Source organism: Salvia miltiorrhiza, chromosome 8 (genome assembly GCF_028751815.1).
Source record: "Salvia miltiorrhiza cultivar Shanhuang (shh) chromosome 8, IMPLAD_Smil_shh, whole genome shotgun sequence".
Lineage (NCBI taxonomy): Eukaryota > Viridiplantae > Streptophyta > Magnoliopsida > Lamiales > Lamiaceae > Salvia > Salvia miltiorrhiza.
Window position 1 is genome coordinate 7,976,238 of NC_080394.1, and position 21,975 is coordinate 7,998,212.

Sequence of the window (21,975 nt, forward strand, 5' to 3'; positions counted from 1 at the left end):
TTACTTTTAATTTTCAATAAAAATTTCTTCTTTAATTATCTAGTAAATCTAATTAAGAATTTATTATAAATATTTAACAAAAAATAAAGACTTGAAATACATTACCTTTATTTTTATGTCCTGAATTATATTATTCCTTTAAGAATATATTTTGTCCAAAACAGGAATTTGATACAATAAACAAATATTTTAAAATATAAAACATAAACAATTTTCAACCATGAAATTATGAAGATTTATGATAAATTTATCATCAAAATAAATTCATTTGACCCTTGCAAGTTTCAATCTAAAACATATCCAAATATATAAACCAGATTTGTTTGAACAACACCAATGAGCTAGAATGCTTTCGGTGTTACTATAAAGGGTTAACTGTGTGGTATAAATTATTGAATTTTTTAAAATAAGAATTTTATGAAAGTTGAATAATTTATATGCAATTAATTCAAATTCGATAATTTAGATGCAAATAATCCTATTATAAATATAGTTAAGTCGAAACACTCGACTACATGAAAAAAAAACACGTTCTCCGCTAAGACACTCCCACATGGTGATGAGCAAGGAAGGAGAAGTTGTCTGCGTCACCGGCGCCAGCGGCTTCATCGGCTCTTGGCTCGTCCACTTTCTCCTCCACCGCGGCTACGCCGTCCGAGCCACTGTAAAAAATCTAGGTTCTGCTCCTCTCCATGTACCACCACTCGTTCAGAGTTCGCTGATACTCGATCTTTTTGCTAACTGTGAATTATTAGGAGATGAGAGAGAAACGAAGCACTTGGAAGCCATGGAAGGAGCTGATTCCCGCCTTCGCCTCTTCCAGATTGATCTGCTTGATTATGACTCCATTGTTGCCGCAGTCAGCGGCGCCGCCGGCGTCTTCCACCTAGCTTCCCCCTGTATTATCGATCAAATCGAAGATCCTCAGGTTTTGCCAATGAATCACACTTGTGCAATTTCTACTGCTCATTTTTACGAGTGCTTTCACGATGTCTGGTTACTTATATGCATAAACGAACCGCAAATATCGCAATTGGTAGATTGCATGTTAAATTTGATATTAAAACGATAAATTTCGAACTCGAAATCGGAACACTTAGTCTCCGCCACGATCGCCAAAGACGATGATTCACAAAATTAGTAGCATAAGGTCTGCGTCTCTTTGTTCTAGCAATATTTTTGTGGTTTATTGATCAAGTATAATTATTAATTACCCATGGATTTAGGCGGAGTTGTTGGACCCTGCAATTAAGGGGACCATAAATGTACTAAAAGCAGCCAAAAATCACAACGTCAGGCGCGTGGTTGTCACATCTTCTATATCTGCCATGATTCCAAGCTCCAACAGTCTGGCAGATGCCGGTGAAGGTTGCTGGATTGATGAGGATTACTGCCGCCAAAATGGGGTATGTCACTGTTTTTAGCAATCCTTGATTCATAATTAGTAATGGATTTTTAAAGAACAAAATAAAATTTCTAATGATGTAGTGAACATTGGTTTACTAACACAACACAAGCATATGAATGAGACATGCTATGATTCTGTTTAAATAATGCTGCTCCTTGATTTTGCATTTATAATGCAATTTGTGATACTGCTGCTATACCCAGAGAGAGAGAGAGAGAGAGTTGTGGCAGTTAACTAGGATAGTGTAATATTGCTTATTGCATAGCTGCTGCCCTTTTCCTCGGCAAATATACTGAAAACTCGAGGAGAATAGTTGTTCTGTGGTAGTACTATTTGTGCGCTCTCTCTGTTCTTTACTTCATACACCATTGAGATTTCGTTTTGTTGTTAGTTTTTGTATTCTGTGTCTAAAGCGCTTGCTGAGAAAGCTGCATGGCAATTTGCGGAGGAAAATGGCGTGGACGTAGTCGTGCTGAATCCAGGAGTGGTGGCTGGTCCTATACTCACCCCAGCTATAAATACCAGCATGACATTGATCCTTCACGTACTCCAGGGTACCCACTTTCATTTCATCAATTCTCAGTTGTTTTTACGCGTTGTGAACTGCCCTCAAACAAAGATTTAGTAACATAGTAAGGTTAAGGCCAACCTCTGCATCCTGTGCAAATCGAGTCAGGGAGCCTCTGCTCTGCTTAATTTATATATCTAGTCGTTTCACTCGTTCTCCCGTCTAAACTACCTTGAGTTTTTGTTCCCTAAGCCTTTCAACTTTTTTGGTAAATTGCAAGCATGTCATTGAGATATGTGATGGGACACTATACCAAATATTGATATGTTAGTGAAAATTCATGGTTATGGTTTCCACTTTGGGTGTAGGCAAAGATTTTCCAGAAGAACTGTTCGAGGCATTAGTACATGTGAAAGATGTGGCTCTTGCTCACATACTGTTGTATGAAAACACATCCGCTGCTGGAAGGCATCTGTGTGTCGAATCATTGTCTTGTTACGATGACTTTGCCCAATTGATGGAGAGACTCTACCCTGAATACAAGCTGCCCAGGTAAGATGCTTCTCCTACTCCAACTAGAATTCCTGCTCAAGGAAAATTGATTCTCACAGCATGTACAGAATCGAATTTGCAGCTACGTAACTCGTCCCGTACATAATACATTGTTGTAGGTTTCTTAAAGATACACTGCGTGGATCAGTGAAGAGCAATGCAGCATCGAAGAAACTGATAGATTTGGGCATGGAATTTACTCCCATGGAGCAGATTATCAAGGATTCTATTGAAAGTTTGAGGAGCAAAGGATTTCTTTCTTGAAAGAGTGTGTGGAATGCTTGTGTGATGTCAATATTTGCTTTGATCTTTGCGGGGAACTGTCATTTCCTTGATCTTTCTTGAGAATTTAATTATTGTGAGAAAACAAATTTAGGTTTGGATGAGTATATACCTATATTTACATCACCTACCATTTTTATTTTAAGGCCAACCAATTTGCACCTTCCCTGCGAAATTAGTGTAGTTGGCCAACAACGTTGCTTGGAACTGTAAATTTAACTATCAACCCAAGATCTGAAAAATGAAATTGTAAATTTAACTATCAATCATAAACTTAAAACTCACGCACCTTAATTCTTTTTCATTTATGATCATTTCTACATTAAATTCTCAATAAAATTCCATTTGTATTTCCTCTTTTCCAAAAAAATAGTCTTAAAAGGAGACGATACAAATTTTAATTAAAGTGATTATGTGTATTGTGAATAAAAAATAAATTTACTTAAAAATAGTGTTAATAATGATAATTACTTATATTATGAGTTGAGATTAATATATTAGTATGAAATAGTGTTTACAGATAGAAGTGGACTATTTTTCTTGTATCAAAATGTCAAAAGCAGATTATTTGGAAGGGACAAATGAAGTTTTCCATCAAATAGATGAAAAATTAAAAATGATACTTTTCAAAATTATAAAATAAAATTAAGGATCTTTATTGAGTAATTGATGTAGATTATTTTATTTTTTAAGAAAGAATAATTTACATTTACTTATATTCTAACTATATTTAATATTTATTTTTTATTTATTTGATACATCATTTATTTTATTTATTTTTGATAAATAACATGATTAAATAAATAAATTTAAAGGCCGCGCCACAGGGGTTTGAACCCAAGACCTTCGGTTTTAGACATTAACCCCTAATCGCTTAACCGATACACACGCTACATCGTTTAATTTTGATGCAAAACTATGTTCGCCGTGCATCGCACGGGCGAATATTTTAAAATTGATTCAATAATTCAGATTGTCAATTGATAGTTTACATCTTTCACCTTGCGGACTGATAATAAAAAAATTAAAACTCCCAGTTAATCATTTTCTTGAAAATACAAAATTTCCTAAAAAAATATACACCATAAATGAAATCAGCGAGAACAGCAGCCTCACAAAACACATGTGTAAGACGTGAGGAAACAAAACATTCCACACTAGAACAAAAACACGTTCTGCAATCTCCACTCCACATTCCAGCAGTTAACAATGGCGGAAAAGGAAGGAGAAGTGGTCTGCGTCACCGGCGCCAGCGGCTTCATTGGCTCTTGGATCGTCCACCTTCTGCTCCGCCGCGGCTACGCCGTCCGTGCCACCGTCAAAAATCTAGGTTCTGCTTTCCTCCCTCTATCACTACCTTTTCAGCGTTCGCTGATACTCGATCTTCTGCTAACTGCTGCTTTTGCTCGACTTATTAGGGGATGAGAGAGAAACGAAGCACTTGGAAGCCATTGAAGGAGCTGATTCCGGCCTTCGCCTCTTCCAGATTGATTTGCTTGATTATGACTCCATTGCCGCCGCAATCAGAGGCGCCACCGGCGTCTTCCACGTCGCTTCCCCCTGTATCATCGATCAAGTCGACGATCCTCAGGTTTTGCGATTTTTACACCCAATGAATTACAATTCTGCATTTTCTACTGCGTATTTGTATGAGTACTTTCATGGCGTGTGATCGTGCATAATTAGGTAATTAGATGCTATTATAGTACTGTCATTAACCATTTATTTAAATACACATGTTACATTTGATATTTAAACGATAAATTTTGAACTCGAAATCGAAACACGTAATCTCGACCGCTATCTCTGAAGACGATAAATCGATACGTGTTACAAAATTAGTGGGCTAGAATAGTAACATAAACTTAGCTTTGTTTTTAAACTGCATCTATTTGTTCTAGCAATTCCTATTTTGGTTGGCTAATTAAGATAATTAGTTACCCGTGGATTTAGCGGGAGCTGTTGGACCCTGCAATTAAGGGGACCCTAAATGTACTGACGGCGGCCAAAAATCTCGACGTTCGTCGCGTGGTCGTTACATCTTCTATATCTGCCATGATTGCAAGCGCCACCAGTCTGGCAGACGTGGGTGAGGATTGCTGGATTGATGAGGATTATTGCCGCCAAAATGGGGTATGTCACTGTTTTAGCAATTCTTGATTCATATGCGACCATATAAATAAGAGGTGTTATGCTTCTGTTTAAATTTTGGTGCTCCTTGATTTTGCATTTACTGCAGTGCAGGTGCTCGTATGATTTAGTTTGTGATGACTGCTATATAGTTCTGCTGTTTTGGCAGAGTAACAATAAAGAATGAAATTTATGTGAGTCATAAGTTCTGCTCTGTAGCTAAAAGTAACAATTAAGTTGAATAGTGTAATATTGCTTATTTCATACATGCTACTTTTTCACTGACAAATATGCTGAATGTGAGGAGTATTTTTTTCTTGTGGTAGTACTAGTATTGTTTGTGCTCTCTCTGTTTTTTCTTACTTACCTTTTACCCGTGATGGCAATTTATCCCATTGAGATGTCATTTTGCTGTTAGCTTTGGTATCCTTTGTCTAAAGCACTTGCTGAAAAAGCTGCATGGAAATTTGCCGAGGAAAATGGTCTGGATATTGTTGTGGTGAATCCAGGAATGGTGGTTGGTCCGGTACTACCCCCAGCTTTAAATTCAAGCATGCAATTGATGGTTCACGTACTTCAGGGTACTCAGTTTCAATTCATGATTTCTCAGTAGTTTCAACGAGTTGCTTAGCTGCCAAACAATAGTTTTAGGACCATAAGGTTAAAGCCAGCCTCTATATCCTGTGCAAAACAAGTCGGGGGTTGCTTGTTTCATATAACTAGTTGTTTGACTCATCGTCCATCAAATGTATAGCTTATGTTTGCATTACTTACTTCTTAGAGTTGAGTCATCCCCAACTTGAGGTGCGATGAGACTACCTTGAGTTGCTGCCATCTTGAATTTTGTTCCGTACGCCTTTTGACTTTTTTGTTAGATTACAAGCTTGTCATTAATTAAGATGTGATGGAACTAGACCAAATGTTCTTCTTATTTATATTTTAGGAAGTTATCATCTTTGAGCCTGCCTTTCTTTTTTTCTGTTCTTTGTTTTGTTGGCTGGGGATGGGGGACAAGGATATGGAACTTAGAACCAATTATTGTGGTCAGTTTGCTCCAGAAATAATATTTTTCTAGAAATTTGACTCTTGATATGGCAGCAGTGTTTGATAAAAAAATATAAATTGCTGCAGTGTTTATCATGAAAATTCATGGCAACTAGAGCTTATCATTTTCACTTTGGGTGTAGGCTGTGATTTTTCCGAAAGATTCTTCATGGCATTAGTACATGTGAAAGATGTGGCTCTTGCTCACGTGCTGTTGTATGAGAACACATCAGCAGCTGGAAGGCATCTGTGTGTTGAATCTTTATCACGTTATGATGAATTTGCCGAACAGATGGAGAGACTCTACCCTGAATACAAGTTGCCCAGGTAAGATGCTCCTACTCCAACTAGAATTACTGCAAAAGGAAAATTGATTCTTACAGCATGTAAACATAAGTGGAAAACGCAACTTTCTGTCTCATTAAGAAGTAAATGCACGAATATATACATGTCAGCATGTGTAGGGAATTTATGAGATGCTATACAAAATTGAATTTCAGTACAAATAACCTTGGTTGCAATTAGTTATAGTTACATTACTCGTCTCGTACATTTGTAGGTTTAGTACAGATAAGCAACGGGGATCAGCGAAGGCGTTAGCTGCATTGAAGAAGCTGATAGATTTGGGCTTGGATTATACTCCCATGGAGCAGATTGTTAAGGATGCTATTGAAAGTTTGAGGAGCAAAGGATATCTTTCCTGAAAATGTGTAGAATATGCTTGTGTGATGATGCGTAGGTATTAATGTAATCATATAGCATATGAAAGTTTGCTTTGATATTTGTGAGGATCGGAACTGTTTTATTGAGGATTTGATTCTTGTTGTGAGAAAACAAAAGGTATGTTTGGATGAGTGAATGGGTGCATAATCACATTGCTGTAGTATGTTAATTATGTATTCTGCAATAAATTACAAGTATAGAATATTACTTGCTTTCTCAGCTAAAATGTTTTATATATATTTACAGTGGTGAACTACCTTTTGCATTTCATACCAAATCATTTTGCATTACAAAATTTGTTATTCACTCGGTTTGTCACAAGTATAATACGTTGGCTGGACATGGGTATTAATAAAATAATTAATAAATATATTTTTCATAGATAAATGGATTCACCATGTATAAAATGAGTGATTGATGTTGAATTATATTTGTAAGAGTAAAGTGTAAGGATAGATGGTAGGGTTATGTCTTAAAATAGAAAGTATTATACTTTTGGCAAACGCCAAAAAAAAGTGCTATATATACGTTTGGTTGACGAATAGAGTATTATTTGGATTAATTGCGTATAAATCATTATTCAACAAATTCTTATTTTGTATACAAACTTTAAAATTTGTATTAAAAATTATTTAACTATTAATTCTTTTTTTAATTTTGCATACTCCCCATTTTCCAAACAAGCTTGGTGTTGAAATGGTCATGTGAAATCTTATGTGTTCAAATCCACCTAATATTATAGCGATGTCGATTTGGGCATATTATAACAACGTTGTTTGCGTGTAAAATTATTGTCTAACTAAATTAGGGCATAAATCAAGAATCATGGCATCAAATTGGAGGGCAACGAGAGGCTTGAAGCTGAAGAGAGAAAGCGACAAGAAGGAATTCAAATAAAATAATCGATGAAAACTCTTTTGTTGTTGCAAGTTCGATCAAATAATTAGGGATTGGAAGAGGCGAAATAGCAATAAAAGAATTTTAGGGTTTTTAATTGTCTAGCAACATGAAAGACGTTTCCATCCAATTATATAAGACGATATTATTTCTATTTTTCTATGCGGTCATATTTATGTCATGTCATCACATCAAAATTCGATGAGTATGCAAAATAATTTTTTTTAAAAAAAATAAATGTATAAATTTTAGAGTTGATATGCGAAATAAAAATTTATTAAAAGTTGAGTAATTTATATGCATTTTATTATTACTCCCTTCATCCCACCTTCATAATCCACTTTATTTTTTCACACATATTAAGAAAATGTAATTAATATTATTTAAAAAATATACTACTCCCTCCGTCCATGAAAGAACTTCTTAGGAGGGAGTGGCACGGGTTTTAAGAAAAAATATTGTTGAGTGTATTGAGAGTGAATAAAAGGTAGTTGAGTGTATTGGGAGTTGTGAAAAGTGAAAAGTAAAAGGATTATAAGTGGTGGGGTATAGTCCAAAAATAGGTAGGAAGTTCTTTTGTGGACGTCCCAAAAAGGAAAGATAGGAAGTTCTTTCGTGGACGGAGGTAGTATATTATATGCAATTGTTCAATTTTGTCCATATATATTCTATGGTTGATTATATTAATTGAAAGAAATTAACGTAAATTTAATTTTAAAAGTAAACTATATATTGACAATTTCCAAAAAAGGCTATGAAGATGGAATCGGGGGGAGTATTATTTTCCTACATTCCATTTCACGAATGGTAGTTGGTCAACAACATTGCTTGCTCCAAATTGTTGCCTCCAAAAAATAAAAACACAATCTTATTTTTGAGTGTATAATTACCATGTCATATGGTGCTTTGGATAAGGTGTACTATTTTATAAGTGAGATAGAAAAAGCGAAATGCAGATGAGCAGACACGTAAGCAGAAGTTGAAACAATACGAAAGTGAAGATGAATAAACAATTGCAGGGAAAAACACTCATGCATGTGGCCACAGCGATAGTTTTGCACAAGTACGTTCATTTCGCAACAGATCATGCACATAGTCACACCCATTTACATAAATCCATTCAATTTTTGTATATTCAGTGGCACCATGCGCATGATGCTATGCTACATATACACACACACCTCCCAAATACAAACATTCATCACCAACAACACAATGTCTCAGCTCGACCTCAGCGGCTTCCGCAAGAGGAAGAGAGGCGAAAAGGTGTTCAAATTCAAAGTATTCGGCGCGCGAGGCTACCCGGCCGGCTCCAACGGCTCCTTCCACGACAACGTCAGAGCCCTCCTCGAGTTCGGTCAGCTCGAGACCAACACCATGTCCAGCTGGTCCTTCCAGCTCGAGGCACGCCGCCACCCGCTGCTGCTGTTTGTGGTCGAAGAGCCCGCCCTCGACTTCTCCTGCCGCCACTGCCGCTACATAGGTACACACACGCTTGCTCATCTATTGTATATATCTCTAACAAGACTAATGTTTCTTCGTTGTTACAATCTTACATAGCTCAGGTTGGGGGCATCACATGATCTGCAATAAGAGCTATCATTTCGTGCTGCCGTCTGACGATTACGCCAAGACCAACGCCATCGACTTGCATAGAGACACCCACATCCTGCATGCTGTCCTCCACTCCAATGGATTCGGTCATCTCCTCTGCATCAACGCCTCCGCCCTGCCCGGCTACCAGATCATGGACTTCTGGGACCGCTTGTGCTCCGGTTTAGGAGCTAGGTCTGTATGTATACTATCATACATAATTCATTAACCCCAAACTTGAGTTGATTATGCATATATATAGTTGATATACTTTTGCAGGGAGGTGAGCTTGAGAGATTCAGCTAAGAAGAAAGGAATGGAGCTGAGACTGCTCCACGGCGTGGCCTACGGCAGGCCGTGGTTCGGTCAATGGGACTACATATTCAAGCGCGGGAGCTATGGTGTCGATCAAGAAATGTACCAAAATGCAATCAAAACCATCCAAAACATTCCCCTAACCCTAATTGCTCAACAATTTGGATTGGGGAGTGAGATTCAAGTAATACTGTGGCGCTACCAGCAGCTGTCGAGCCACTCTCTGACGACGTTAGGCGATCTGTTCCATTTCATGATGGAGCTGAAATCCAGAGTTTCCGAGGAGAGCAGCAGCGGCTCCGGCAGCTACCCGGCCATCATGTCGGACGCGTCGTGCCGGTGGTCGCCGAAGCGCGTGGAGAAGGCGATCCACGTGGTGGTGGAGGCGTTGAAGCGCGCGGAGTTCCAGTGGGTGTCGAGGCAGCACGTGCGGGACGTGGCGCGCGCCTACATCGGCGACACGGGGCTGCTGGACTTCGTGCTCAAGTCGTTGGGGAACCACATGGTGGGGAAGTACTTGGTGAGGAGGTGCTTGAATCCCGTCACCAAAGTGTTGGAGTATTGCTTGGAGGATGTTTCTAGAACCTTCTCCAAGCAGGACGCCAAGTTGAGGCCTCAACACAAGATCACTTGGGCTCAGCTCATCAACGACTTGCTCTGCGTCTATTCCAACATTCTAGTAGATCCCAAGAGCGGTGCCTTTGCTGCGCTCCCCGTCGCTTCCAGAGTCATTCTCGACGCCAAACACCTGGCTAAAGACTACCACGGCGAGGCCACGGCGGCGGACGAAGCCAACAAGAAGAAAATCTACTGCAGGGTGATCCTGCAGCACAATGGTGTGGAGGAAGCGGCGACGCCGTACCACTGCTTCTTGGTGAGGAACGGCGCGACGTTCGACGAGCTGAGGCGGCAGGTGGAGAAGACGTTCGGAGAGACGTACCTGGCGCTGAGGAACACGGCGGCGGAGTCCATCAGGAACATGAGCCCTCAAGGGTCGGACGCGGTGTTCAAGACGGTTAGGCCGGGTAGTAAGATCGCGTTCGTGTGCGTGTGCGAGTGCGAGCACCAAACCCCAGAGCCCACGGTCGTCAACTGCGTTTGTGGGACTAGGGATGATGATGGGGAGCGGATGGTGTCGTGCGATCTCTGCCGAGCCTCGCACCACACCAGGTGTGTGCGCGTCCCCGACCACCACGCCGTCCCTGATATATTCCTCTGCACCGGATGCGAACAGGATATCCTGCGCATCCGATGCTATGCCACCTCCACGCCTATCTGACTTGCTCACCACCATTCATTCCTTATCTTATGCTACATGTCAATCAAAATTAAACCTATTATGTTATGAAAAACACACAATTGTCATTATGTATATTTTTCAAATATTATCTCTGTGAATTTAATTTTTTTTTTACTGCTTGTCAATTGTCATGCTCACTTCCACTTTTATGGTACTCCCTCCGTCCACTAATTGTTGGCCTACTTTTCTTTTTGGTCCGTCCACCAATTTATGTCCTACTCATTTACGGTACGTCTTTATAATTTTTTAATTGGTGGGTCCCAATAAACAATACACTTTTTCTCCACTCAACTAATAAACAATATATTTTGTGGGTCCTTTTCTCCACTCACTACACTTTTTCTTAAAATCCGTGTTTTGCCTCTTAGGCCAACAATTAGTGGACGGAGGGAGTAATTTTTATTTTTGCACTATAGTAAAATTTGATTTTGTTTTGATTGCAAGTTTTGGAACTATGGAGAGAAAACGGAAATAAAAAATTAGAGTGAGGTATAGTGCAGTTCGGATCCTCTGTCCCAATTTCCTGTCCCACTTCGTGTCCCCAAAGCAAAACTACACCGTTTTGATTTAAATCAATTATCTTTTCTTTTGTTAACATTCCCACCGATCGGCTCGGCTGGTTGAAGCCGAAAATCATCTTCTTCTTCTTCTTTCCTTCTCCATCTAAATCTCCTCTATTCTCTCTTGGAAAATTTCTCCCTCCACCGAAAAATGGGAATTTCATATTCTGAATTTCTTCAAGGTAAGCTATTCGATTGTGCCAAAGAATTCACGAGATTCAGCTATGGGTTTCTTTTATTTTCTATAGTTCTTCGTGAATTCTTAATTAACAGAGTCTGGTGGATTGGTTTGAATAACAGAGTGTTGTGATTGACTATAATTTTTTGTTGTGATTTTTCTGGCTCAAGTCAAGGATTGGTTTCTTCAGCCCCCTTTCTATGTATTTTTTGTGTTATTGTGATTCTTGATTAAATGAGAATTATTGTTGTGTTCTTGAAAATTCCTTGTTTGTTAATCGAAAATTCTAATGGCTGCCAAAGTATGTAAATTTGTCTAACAGTTGGTGGATATGAGATAACTGACCGTTTTGATATTGAGACTCCCATGGCTGGTTGAGAAGTGCAACGTCTTACCTGCAAAAGTATGTAAAAATAATAAACGTATATGATTTCAATTTTTTATTTATTTATGTTCTTTTGAATCAAATTAATTTTAGTATATGATTTGGATGGACTTGTTTCTTGATTTATGTGATACTACATTTGGATAGATCAAATTAATTTTTGTTGTATATATGATCTGTTGTTTTTTCAGATTTTTAGTCTACCGAGAGACTTGTTGACTGCTCAACATATTTGCAACTTGAGAACATGAAACATTTTGGCTGAAAAATAAAGGAAGGAAAAGAGAAGGAAGGACATGGATATGTTGAAGGCTGTTGAGGCTTATCTTCACGCAAATTCTGATGCTTGAAAGCTCCATACATAAAGCTCTATATATGTTGTTTTATCTTGGTTTGTTGTTCATTTTAAGTTAGCATTGGACCTTGTAGGGTGTGAGTTGTAAGCAGTTGTGATTTTCTATTCAAATAAAAGAGTGTTTCTTTGTATCTTTTTGGTCTTGTGCAAGTATAAACTTGTTGGATTTGTCTTTGAAAAATGCCAAAAAGTTTGTTAATCCGTGTCTTGAATATATATACTAGGAAAAAGAAAAGTTTGATGTCAGTAGCCGCATATGTTACAGTTGAAATTACATCTTCTCTCAACAACAATCAAGAATGATGGTAAATAAAGAAAAAGATGAAGTGAGGAAGATGCCATCCAAAATCTCAAATATCTAAGTCATCCAAGAAGCTCTGCAGCTCCTTCAACCCTTCGGTGGAGATGCTCTGATGCACTCTTCCGCGAGGAACGACCAGATTGGGCGGTGGCTCCGGCTGGAAACAGACCATGACCACGGATAAATTATCCCCACTCCTCTGCTTCAGAGCCTTGTCGACAAGATCCTTGCTGCACATCAATGGGTCATTGTGTTCCTGGAGTCTTCTACGGGCAAAATCCAACGCGTTCTGGCACAGGAACACGTCCCACAGGCTGTCACACCCTATGACGAGAAACTCGTCTTCCTCGGTGAGCCTCGTGGTCATGAGATCAGGCTCCAATGTAAGTGGTCCGCCATCACCACCTTTCAGCCCTTCCATGTGCCAGTCGCCCAATGCACGAGCAATGTTGAGCAGCCCGTTGAGATGCCCATCGTATACATAACCTCCCGAGGCTTCTATACGACGCAGCTCCCTCAAGCAAACGGGTTTATGATCTCTCGACATCTCAATTGCTTTGCCCCTTCGACACAGCATTGCTCTGCAGTCTCCAGCATTCGCCACCACCAGTGAGCATATACTAGCAATTGCAAGATTATGATAATTTATCTAAGGAATTTTCCATCTCTAACAAAGTCACTACATGCTACAAATTTGTATGCAACCAACACTATTTACTATTGCAATTTTAATAACTGATAGAGGAGGAAAGAGATGAGATCAGCTAAAGAAAATAACAGAGATGAACAGGGAAGCAACATCTAGAGATCAGTTTTGAACAAAAATCTCAAAATTTGTTTCAGCATGAAAAATGCAGCAGTTAGCAAGCGTGTAAAGTAGCAGAACAATAACTTGTTAATTTATATATAAAAAATCAATCTTAATTTACTGCCAATTTACAGTTGAAACGAATTTCACAAACATTATTAATTTAACCAATGATTAAATGGATGTGATATTTGCCAGTTTTCAGTTCATCATCTTGATGTGAAAATTTTCAATATTCAGTTCAAATTGATAGAACATATGATCTTATTTATTTATACACCATCTCACGTATGTATATCGCCAGACTTCATATCCTAACAGTATTTTCACTCAATCAAGAATCACATTAACGCAAAAATACATAGAAAATGGGCAGAAGAAATAATTTATGTATAGATCAAGAGCCAGTGTACTTAGTTAAGAACTCACATAAAAGAAAACTCACATGTCGTCTTCAAGGTAAAATGTTCGATTGCATCGAAAATGGATGTCGTGATGTTCTTCACTCTAAATCGGTTCTTCTGGAAAAAGAAAATTAATAAAAATCAAGCATGAAAGCTTTGTGGAGAAGAAGAAGAAAAGAATGAAGCAAGAGAAAGATTGATTTTAAATATTCATAACCAAATCCCGTGCAGAATATGAAATCCCCATTTTTCGGTGGAGAGAGAAATTTTCCAAGAGAGAATAGAGGAGATTTAGATGGAGAAGGAAAGAAGAAGAAGAAGATGACTTGCGGCTTCAACCAGCCGAGCCGATCTATGGGAGTATTAACAAAAGAAAAGATAATTGATTTAAATCAAAACGGTGTAGTTTTGCTTTGGGGACACGAAGTGGGACAGGAAATTGGGACAGAGGATCCGAACTGGGTATAGTGTGTGTGTGAGACAGAGAGCGCAGAGATGAGCGAGAAAGTTGGAGAAGTGGTGTGTCTGACCGGCGGCAGTGGTTACATTGGCGCATGGCTCGTTCAGCTCCTCCTCGGCCGCGGCTACACCGTCCACGCCACCGTCAAAAATCTCCGTAATTTCCTTGGCCTCGTTCTCCATCACTAACAATCTTCTACTCGCCTTCTTCTTAATAATTTGGGGATTCTATTTCATTACTAGAGGATGAGAGAGAAACAAAGCACTTGCAAGCACTGGAAGGAGCGGAATCGCGCCTCCGCCTCTTCCAAATCGATTTGCTCGATTACGACTCCATCGTCGCCGCCGCGACCGGTGCCGCCGGAGTGTTCCACTTGGCCTCCCCCTGCATCGTCGATCGCGTGGAAGATCCGCAGGTGAATATACCCTCGCTAAACTGCCGCTCATCGTTCGTTGATGTTCTAGTGTGAGTGTGTTGTTCAATTCAGCAATTGTCGTTTGCTATCTGTGAGTTTAGCGCGAGCTGCTGGATCCGGCGATTAAAGGCACCATCAACGTACTTACGGCGGCGAAGAAGCTGGGCGTTCGGCGCGTGGTCGTCACGTCCTCTGTATCGGCGATTATTCCCAGCCCTAATTGGCCGGCTGATAAGATTAAGAATGAAGATTGCTGGGCTGATGAGGAATACTGCAAGCAGAAAGAGGTATCGCATTTCTCCCTAGCTAGAATTGACTGATTTATCAATAATTCACTTCGCTTATTATGACACAAAGCACTTATTTCAAGTCCACATAATATAAGAATGATAGAAATTCTGTGATCCGGAGTGCAGATTTTTATGGCTGTAGTTGCAAATTTGTTAGTCGCAACCTGGTAAAGTCAATCACGAAGATTGTCACTTCAAACTTGAGATAATGTTTGAGTGTATAGCCTAACGAAGCATTGAAATATGTTCACGGTATAAGATTAGTTCAAGCTACTGACACGCACATATTATTCGTGGACAACCTTGAATCTTATCTGTCAACTGAACTCCGAACAAAATTGTTCGAGAAAAGTTGCAAGTCTGCAATGCATGGAAGTTTTTCTTAGGCCATTGACCGCCTTAAGCTTGTACAGTTATTTGGATCCTTGAATTAAGCAACTAGATACAACACAACTGCTAAGTAGAACTAAAGAGTAATTTAGGATATACTATTGACAGGGACTGTGAAGGTTGATTACTTTTCCATTGTAAATGAGCTGAGATTCCTGAAAATCATGCATTCCTGCCAATAACACTATGCTCTCTACTAAGAATGCAACCGTTTTGATGTTATATGTGTTGTGATTGTACTTTATTGTTAGGTTTGGTATCCACTCTCTAAAACCATGGCTGAAAAGGCTGCTTGGAAATTTGCTGAGGAAAATGGTCTGGATATTGTTGTGGTGAATCCTGGAACGGTGATGGGTCCTATTATCCCCCCAGCAATAAATGCAAGCATGCTGATGTTGCTTCGCCTTCTGCAGGGTAATCCAATTTTTGACATCCATTTATGTGCCTCGCTTAAGCTTGGTCTAGTAGCAAGCCAGATGTATAACCATCATCTGACAGGGTAGTACTCTGTATAATATGATGTCTTGTTTCAACCCAATCTATCTGTGTGGCCCAAAGATGTTAGAGAGTTTGTTTGAGAATTATCTAGTATTGAAAATTCTAATTGGGAGAATTGTGCAATGGTGAAAATTACTACTACTATTTGTTTATCATTCAGGGAAGAAACTTTGAGTGAAGATGTCAAGTGAAGTCTTAAGTTGAAGGGCGAGTTCTTTCTATAAAGTGAAGTCTTAAGTGGAAGGGCGAGTTCTTTCTATGAACCTTTGCCTTATGTTCCTTTAAATCTCTCAGAAATTGTTGCACTCTAAAACAGCTATGCTAATGCTTCTCCTCAGCCAGAATTCATCCCTTCTCCTCTTACAAAAATATCTTTCTGATTTCCCATGGAGATCATCCATGGGAGATCAGCCAGAATTTATAAAAATATCTTTCTGATTTCCCATGGAGATCATCCAGTAGCCTAGCAGTGAACTTCTTTGGCTAGGTTCTTTGAACCAACGGTACATGCAAATTGGTAAAAATGATGATAGAGGTGAATAGAAATGGGTGCAAATAGCTTTCTTAAGATTCATGGTGAATTTTGCTCTTTGATGTAGGCTGCACTGAACAGTATGAAGATTTCTTCATGGGATCTGTGCACGTCAAAGATGTGGCTCTTGCACACATTCTGGTGTATGAGAACCCATCTGCAAGGGGAAGGCACGTATGTGTTGAAGCTATATCGCATTATGGTGATTTTGCTGCTAAGGTGGCAGAACTCTACCCTGAATACAATATCCCCAAGTAAGATTCTCGTATTCATGCTTGTAAAATGTGAAGGCATCATTTGAATCGTATCACAACTTATTCCAATAGCAGCTTGTGTAATGTTGGAAGGCTGTTGAGTATCGATAAATTAGTTACATGGTATGATCTGCAGGCTGCCCAGGGACACTCAACCTGGAATACTAAGATCCAGGGATGGGGCCAAGAAGCTGATGGACTTGGGTTTCAAATTTATTCCCATGGACCAAATTATAAAGGATGGTGTTGAAAGTTTGAGAAGCAAAGGATATATTTCTTGAAAAAGTGTTGCAGCATGTCTATGCTTGTTGAATACTTTCCTGTAACAATAGCTGCAGCCTGTTTTATGCAAGATTGATACAGCAGTTTTTGTTGAATCATTCAATCGAGCCACAATAAATATGTACAATTTTGCGTTTCTTTCGGTCACCTTCTACTTTATTTATTTTGTGTGTTTTCTTGTACAAAAATTGAAAGTCTGAGCTGTACTAGCCAGAATAAAACAATATTTTTATCTTAGAGTCGTGCGTATAAAAACAACATTTGATTTGATTTTACGTTCACATACACATACTAGGTAGAAAAAGAAAATTAATCCATAGCAACATATAATTCGATCTTTTGCTTAAAATAAGTGTTAAAAATTAGAAAAGTAGCTATCGCCATAAACGTGGAGCTTATACCAACGTAAAAAAATGGGGTCAAACTGAATAATTATCGCATCTAAATCTGATCGCATTATCACAGGAAACTGAGTGACGGAGTGAAGCGGCAGTTGCAGAAACCGAAACGAATCAGCCATGGATGCTCTTCGATTTCTCTTGGTTCTATCAATAATCTCTTCTTCTTCTGCTGCTGCCACCGCCGCCGGCAACGGTGGCGAGAAAGTGGCGCTGGAGCTCTACTACGAGACGCTCTGCCCCTACTGTTCCAATCTCATAGTCAACTACCTCTACAAAATATTCGAGTCTGACCTCATCTCAATTACCGATCTAAAGCTTATTCCCTATGGAAACGCTAAAATCAAGTCTAATGGTACCATCGTTTGCCAGGTATCGCTTTTCGCCGCTCGCTCACTCTCTCCAGTCTCCGTTGTGTTTTGTTGTATCGAGGAAGATAGCTTTTGTATCGTGTTTCGTTGCCTTTTCCAACATAAGCGGATAGATTCTCTTAAAAGAAAAATTAGATTTATTTTGATGTGGAGTAAAGCGATACTTTTTCCCTTGATTTCTCATTTCCATTTTCTATTTCCTATTTCATCACTTCTTATACAGATAGTACATGTTTATATTGAGGAGTCAATTTAGATATTAAGATAGAAGTTGAGACAGGTATAGATATTCAATATTCCAAAAAAATGATCTCAGTCTGATATTTTCGAGGGAGCAGAAATCTGCTGACATTTATTAGAACGAAGGCCTTTTGGACTATTCATCGTTGTTGGTCCAACTAGAGGTGGAGTAGTGGCGTACTGGGCGGTGGTACGCCACCACGAGCCAAATTTAAGCAGTTTTCTGCAGATGTTAGTCAGCAGCTATGCCATAAAATATAAGGCTAGCTATAAATTCCTATACCTAAAGTCCCTTATTAGCCATAAGATTCATTCTCTTCTGGTTTTGCAATGGCTTTCTCCTGTCCCTCTATGAAAGTTTTCTTGCTTTTTACCTTGCTATTCGTCTCCGCATTAAAGCCACTCTCTTCTTGCAAGAAAGTGTCAGTGGGTTTATACTATGAAAGCCTTTGCCCTTACAGTGCCAGTTTTGTCGTAGATTCTTTGAATATGATCTTCAGCGATGAGCTCATTAGTATTGTTGATCTCAAACTTGTGCCTTGGGGCAATGCCAAAATTTATGGCACTCGCACCTTTAAATGCCAGGTTATGCATATAGTATAGTTAGCATTGTTGAATATATTTTGATCTTATTGTTGGACGTTGTGATTTTCTAAGTTGTGTAGGAAGAACTAATTTGTTTCTTACTGGTTTTGCAGCATGGTAAATATGAATGCATATTGAACACTGTGGAGGCGTGTGCAATTGATGCCTGGCCTGATGTGGTTAGTATCATTTATGTATAATTAATATGTTTTGAATATTACCTTCTATTGTTGCTTCCTTGATTCAAATATATGTCATGGATTTACTGTATGATGTTCTGTTAATATTTTATATCCAACTCCTGATGCAGAATGACCATTTCCCATTTATCTACTGCGTGGAAAGTCTTGTATACCACAATAATTATACCTATTGGGAGACATGCTTTGAGAAATTGGGTCTGGATGCTACCCCTGTTATGGATTGTTACAACGGCGACCGTGGAACAGAGGTAAATTTACCAATTAATTTCTCCAATTTTGCCTTAATTTCTCTTGCTTGCTTTTTACTGTGTTATGGATTGATCTAGTGCGAATATCGTATCTTGTTTCTCTGACTGACGAGAATATAGAATGAGAAATTGTTGGGGTTTCTCTGACTTGCTCTAATTTGATTAAATGAATCTTTTTCACAACTCCAATATTTGGTACCATTTTGTCTTTGGAAATTGAGATGTTAATTCAATTGAATTTTGTCTATTTCTTGGTCATTTCTCTGAGACTACATGAATCCATCGTAAGCTTTTTTCTTTTTTTGAATTAGAATCCATCCTAAGCTTGTTGCTACCGATTGCTGTCGAGTTTTGATTTATCTTTATCATCTGTTTGCCACTTGAATGGCCCTTTGTACTCACCTAGCATGAACCTTGCAGATTGAACTACGATATGCGGCTCAAACAAATGCTCTTGAACCACCTCATACGTACGTGCCATGGGTAGTTGTGGATGGACAGCCCTTGTATGATGTGAGTATCCTCCACCTTTTTCCTTCAAAACAACATGAAAGAAGCAAAGCAGACATTATTAATCGTACCTCTTCTTCATCTCAGATGTGTTGTGCTTTGCATATAATTCTCTTCCGAATCTTATGAATATAGCAATACCAACATAGATTGCTCTATTAGTCCCTTTAGAGACACCGAAGTAGTGGAGAGTGAGAGAGAGAGAGATTTTGAAGATGTCTCAGTTGCATTTCAGAAAGTGTATGCCAAATATACTAAATTAGAAAAAATATCTGCAAATGAGAAGAATCAAACCATTCAATATCGATCTGTGATAGGCAGTGAAGCATAATGTTTGATGAATGATGCTGCTCAATGAATGACTTGATGCTAAACTAGTTCTTTTGGCATGAGATATTGGTTTTTGCTTCACCTTCAACCCCACGCCAACCCACATTGTAAATGCGTAAGCACACTCATACACACACAAACGCGTGCTGCACTCTCAGAACATGATGGCCATCATGGATCCTTGCTTTATTTGCACCTGAGTATAACATACTATCTGATGCCTGCAGGACTATAGGAACTTCAAAAGCTATATCTGCGAGGCATACAAAGGGACTCCCAAACCATCTGCTTGCTCTAAATCATCAATCGGGAGCATCCGGAAGATGAAAATGGACTTGCTCAATTCTCTCTTTGGACAAGAATCATTCAAGTCAAAGTTTTCCCGCGTATTGTCAGCTATATTTTCATGGCTGCAGTGAAATAAAATCGTATGATGGTAAATTTTAGACTTTGTTGCTCTTTCAAAATCCTAAGGTGCTCTCTCTTATATAGTCTATATAAGTTGTATTGTAGTTGAATGGAAAAAGATGTAATTTGATGACTTCGTTTCGCTATCTCGGTAAGTTTGTATTTGCGAATGTTGAATAATTAGTTTGTTAGTATAATATAAGCTTCATGTATGAAATAGCTTTTCGAGACTCATTTGCCGTATATTGGATCAGTAATTATATACTGAAGTGAAATCGTGTCGGGATGTTCAACTCTATTCAGAAATCATAACCGCTGAAGCAATCCAAAAATTAAATCGTAGTCGGCTGTTCAACTTTATATTCGGGTATGCTTAGGGATGGCAACGGGCCGGATCTGGACCGGGTCTGGCCAATACCAGATCCAGACCCGTTTTCCTATACCAGATCTAGATCCATGGATCTGAAAATCTTGGATCTAGATCCGTCAGATCCGCGGGTCCACAGGTCCAGATCCATGGATCTACTATTTTTAAATTAAATTAAAAAAATTTCACAAAATCAACAACATCTAATTTCCATCATGAAAAATATAACACAAAATACTTTTATCTAATTACTTTTAGTTTTTATTCTTTTGAATATAATTTATTTATTATTTTTAATTTAGTTAATATTATTAGTAAACTAAATATAAAATATAAAAAAATATATATAAAATAAAACGGATCCACGGGTAGGATTTGGGCCGGATCCGGATCTAAAATTTCAAGATCCAGATCCAGATCCGTTTTCAAAATTGGGATCCAGATCCAGATCCAGATCCGTCGGGTCGACCGGGTCCAAGATCCACTGCCATCCCTAGGTATGCTAATGAGGCCTAGTTCTAAGTGGCAAAACTTCCGTTTATGTTCAGTGTAGTTTTCTTACCTTTATATGGGTAGTGGTCTCGTTTATGTGTGGTTAGGTGTAGTGGTCCTATATGCGTGTGGTTATTTTTTCACATTTGTGTGGTGTAGATGTTCTGTCTGCGTACGGGTGACTTATTTGACATACACTTTCTGGAATAAAAAATGATTATAAATATAATAAAAAATTAATTTTCATATTTAATTTTATAATAAATATAATACTGCATCCGTCCATGAAATGAGTATATTTTTTAGTTATTTTTAATCTTATAATATACATAAATGATTATTTATATTTTTAATATATAGTAGTACTTATTATGTAAATATAACTTATACTTCAATATTTACAACAAACTAGCATTTTCGCTCATGCAATTCACATGAATATTTTTATATTTTATTAAATAAAAAAAGAAAAAAGAAAATCAATAAAAATTGATATTATGAAAAAGTAAAAAAAAAATAAGAAAATAAAATAAATTGAAAAAAAAGAATTGAAATGAAAAAAGAATGAAAGTGGGATAGAGAGAATTTTTTTAAGTTTTAATAATTAAATAAAAAATAATTTTATATATTAAATCCAATATTTACATAAATATAATTGATTATCATTGTTTACATAAAATATATTTTAAAGAATTGTCGTGATATTTAATTTGATATGCATATCAAATACTATAATTAGTCGAATTCACAATTTTAGAAAGAAAAAAAGATAAAGAAAAAATAGGACATAAAAATCTATAGATTATAATAAACCTTCAATTTTATTACAATTACAAAGTAGCCTCATAATTTTGAAATTGATATCAAATTAAAAGTTACTCATACTAGCATTTACATCATGTACATTGCATGAGAAACGTTTTTATATTTTTATATTTATGTCATTACTAATTTAGAAA

The 21,975-nt window shown here is 38.0% G+C and overlaps 7 protein-coding genes across 9 annotated transcripts in view; 6 read left to right on the forward strand and 1 right to left on the reverse strand.

Annotated features, from left to right (window-relative positions):
* The window catches only part of LOC131000554 (uncharacterized), a 407,676-nt gene that overhangs the window by 372,923 nt on the left and 12,778 nt on the right, over positions 1–21,975 (forward strand). The gene's annotated exons all lie outside the window — the stretch shown is intronic.
* Positions 519–2,876, forward strand: LOC131000585 (cinnamoyl-CoA reductase CAD2-like). Of its 3 annotated transcripts, none has more exons than XM_057926591.1 (6): positions 519–677; positions 756–928; positions 1,227–1,406; positions 1,800–1,962; positions 2,285–2,468; positions 2,588–2,876. In XM_057926591.1, exons 1-6 carry the CDS (start codon positions 554–556, stop codon positions 2,730–2,732), a joined length of 969 nt encoding a protein of 322 aa, XP_057782574.1. In that variant the 5' UTR covers positions 519–553; the 3' UTR covers positions 2,733–2,876. The 3 variants fall into 3 exon arrangements, with proteins under 3 accessions (XP_057782574.1, XP_057782575.1, XP_057782573.1); XM_057926592.1 differs by having other exon boundaries at positions 2,599–2,876; XM_057926590.1 differs by having other exon boundaries at positions 529–928.
* On the forward strand, positions 3,840–6,873 carry LOC131000593 (cinnamoyl-CoA reductase CAD2-like). Its single transcript, XM_057926602.1, has 6 exons — positions 3,840–4,080; positions 4,169–4,341; positions 4,704–4,883; positions 5,299–5,461; positions 6,068–6,251; positions 6,484–6,873. The coding sequence occupies exons 1-6, from the start codon at positions 3,960–3,962 to the stop codon at positions 6,626–6,628; spliced, it is 966 nt and encodes a 321-aa protein (XP_057782585.1). The 5' UTR covers positions 3,840–3,959; the 3' UTR covers positions 6,629–6,873.
* Positions 8,550–10,824, forward strand: LOC131000547 (PHD finger protein MALE STERILITY 1-like). The gene is made up of 3 exons (XM_057926523.1): positions 8,550–9,027; positions 9,110–9,332; positions 9,417–10,824. Exons 1-3 carry the CDS (start codon positions 8,631–8,633, stop codon positions 10,729–10,731), a joined length of 1,935 nt encoding a protein of 644 aa, XP_057782506.1. The 5' UTR covers positions 8,550–8,630; the 3' UTR covers positions 10,732–10,824.
* Positions 12,248–13,990, reverse strand: LOC130998014 (probable protein phosphatase 2C 22). Its single transcript, XM_057923451.1, has 2 exons — positions 13,961–13,990; positions 12,248–13,180 (listed from the first exon to the last, which is right to left on the reverse strand). The coding sequence occupies exons 1-2, from the start codon at positions 13,988–13,990 to the stop codon at positions 12,581–12,583; spliced, it is 630 nt and encodes a 209-aa protein (XP_057779434.1). The 3' UTR covers positions 12,248–12,580.
* LOC131000592 (phenylacetaldehyde reductase-like) lies at positions 14,180–17,101 on the forward strand. Its single transcript, XM_057926601.1, has 6 exons — positions 14,180–14,359; positions 14,446–14,618; positions 14,720–14,905; positions 15,550–15,712; positions 16,396–16,582; positions 16,719–17,101. The coding sequence occupies exons 1-6, from the start codon at positions 14,239–14,241 to the stop codon at positions 16,861–16,863; spliced, it is 975 nt and encodes a 324-aa protein (XP_057782584.1). The 5' UTR covers positions 14,180–14,238; the 3' UTR covers positions 16,864–17,101.
* Positions 17,096–20,391, forward strand: LOC131000605 (gamma-interferon-responsive lysosomal thiol protein-like). The gene is made up of 5 exons (XM_057926615.1): positions 17,096–17,634; positions 18,572–18,637; positions 18,769–18,909; positions 19,330–19,422; positions 19,977–20,391. Exons 1-5 carry the CDS (start codon positions 17,383–17,385, stop codon positions 20,166–20,168), a joined length of 744 nt encoding a protein of 247 aa, XP_057782598.1. The 5' UTR covers positions 17,096–17,382; the 3' UTR covers positions 20,169–20,391.

Excerpts from the sequence above, each read along its gene's own strand:
- LOC131000585 (XM_057926590.1), top strand. The coding sequence starts at position 554 with ATGGTGATGAGCAAGGAAGGAGAAGTTGTCTGCGTCACCGGCGCCAGC. Across the intron at positions 929-1,226 it reads ATCAAATCGAAGATCCTCAG|GCGGAGTTGTTGGACCCTGC; the intron begins GTTTTGCCAATG and ends CCATGGATTTAG. Across the intron at positions 1,963-2,284 it reads GATCCTTCACGTACTCCAGG|GCAAAGATTTTCCAGAAGAA; the intron begins GTACCCACTTTC and ends CTTTGGGTGTAG.
- LOC131000547 (XM_057926523.1), top strand. The coding sequence starts at position 8,631 with ATGCACATAGTCACACCCATTTACATAAATCCATTCAATTTTTGTATA. Across the intron at positions 9,028-9,109 it reads CCGCCACTGCCGCTACATAG|GTTGGGGGCATCACATGATC; the intron begins GTACACACACGC and ends TACATAGCTCAG. Across the intron at positions 9,333-9,416 it reads TGCTCCGGTTTAGGAGCTAG|GGAGGTGAGCTTGAGAGATT; the intron begins GTCTGTATGTAT and ends ATACTTTTGCAG.
- LOC131000593 (XM_057926602.1), top strand. The coding sequence starts at position 3,960 with ATGGCGGAAAAGGAAGGAGAAGTGGTCTGCGTCACCGGCGCCAGCGGC. Across the intron at positions 4,342-4,703 it reads ATCAAGTCGACGATCCTCAG|CGGGAGCTGTTGGACCCTGC; the intron begins GTTTTGCGATTT and ends CCGTGGATTTAG. Across the intron at positions 6,252-6,483 it reads CCTGAATACAAGTTGCCCAG|GTTTAGTACAGATAAGCAAC; the intron begins GTAAGATGCTCC and ends GTACATTTGTAG.
- LOC130998014 (XM_057923451.1), bottom strand. The coding sequence starts at position 13,990 with ATGGGGATTTCATATTCTGCACGGGATTTG. Across the intron at positions 13,181-13,960 it reads CATATTCTGCACGGGATTTG|ATAAATTATCATAATCTTGC; the intron begins GTTATGAATATT and ends AAAATTCCTTAG.
- LOC131000592 (XM_057926601.1), top strand. The coding sequence starts at position 14,239 with ATGAGCGAGAAAGTTGGAGAAGTGGTGTGTCTGACCGGCGGCAGTGGT. Across the intron at positions 15,713-16,395 it reads GTTGCTTCGCCTTCTGCAGG|GCTGCACTGAACAGTATGAA; the intron begins GTAATCCAATTT and ends TCTTTGATGTAG. Across the intron at positions 16,583-16,718 it reads CCTGAATACAATATCCCCAA|GCTGCCCAGGGACACTCAAC; the intron begins GTAAGATTCTCG and ends TATGATCTGCAG.
- LOC131000605 (XM_057926615.1), top strand. The coding sequence starts at position 17,383 with ATGGATGCTCTTCGATTTCTCTTGGTTCTATCAATAATCTCTTCTTCT. Across the intron at positions 18,910-19,329 it reads ACGGCGACCGTGGAACAGAG|ATTGAACTACGATATGCGGC; the intron begins GTAAATTTACCA and ends TGAACCTTGCAG. Across the intron at positions 19,423-19,976 it reads ATGGACAGCCCTTGTATGAT|GACTATAGGAACTTCAAAAG; the intron begins GTGAGTATCCTC and ends TGATGCCTGCAG.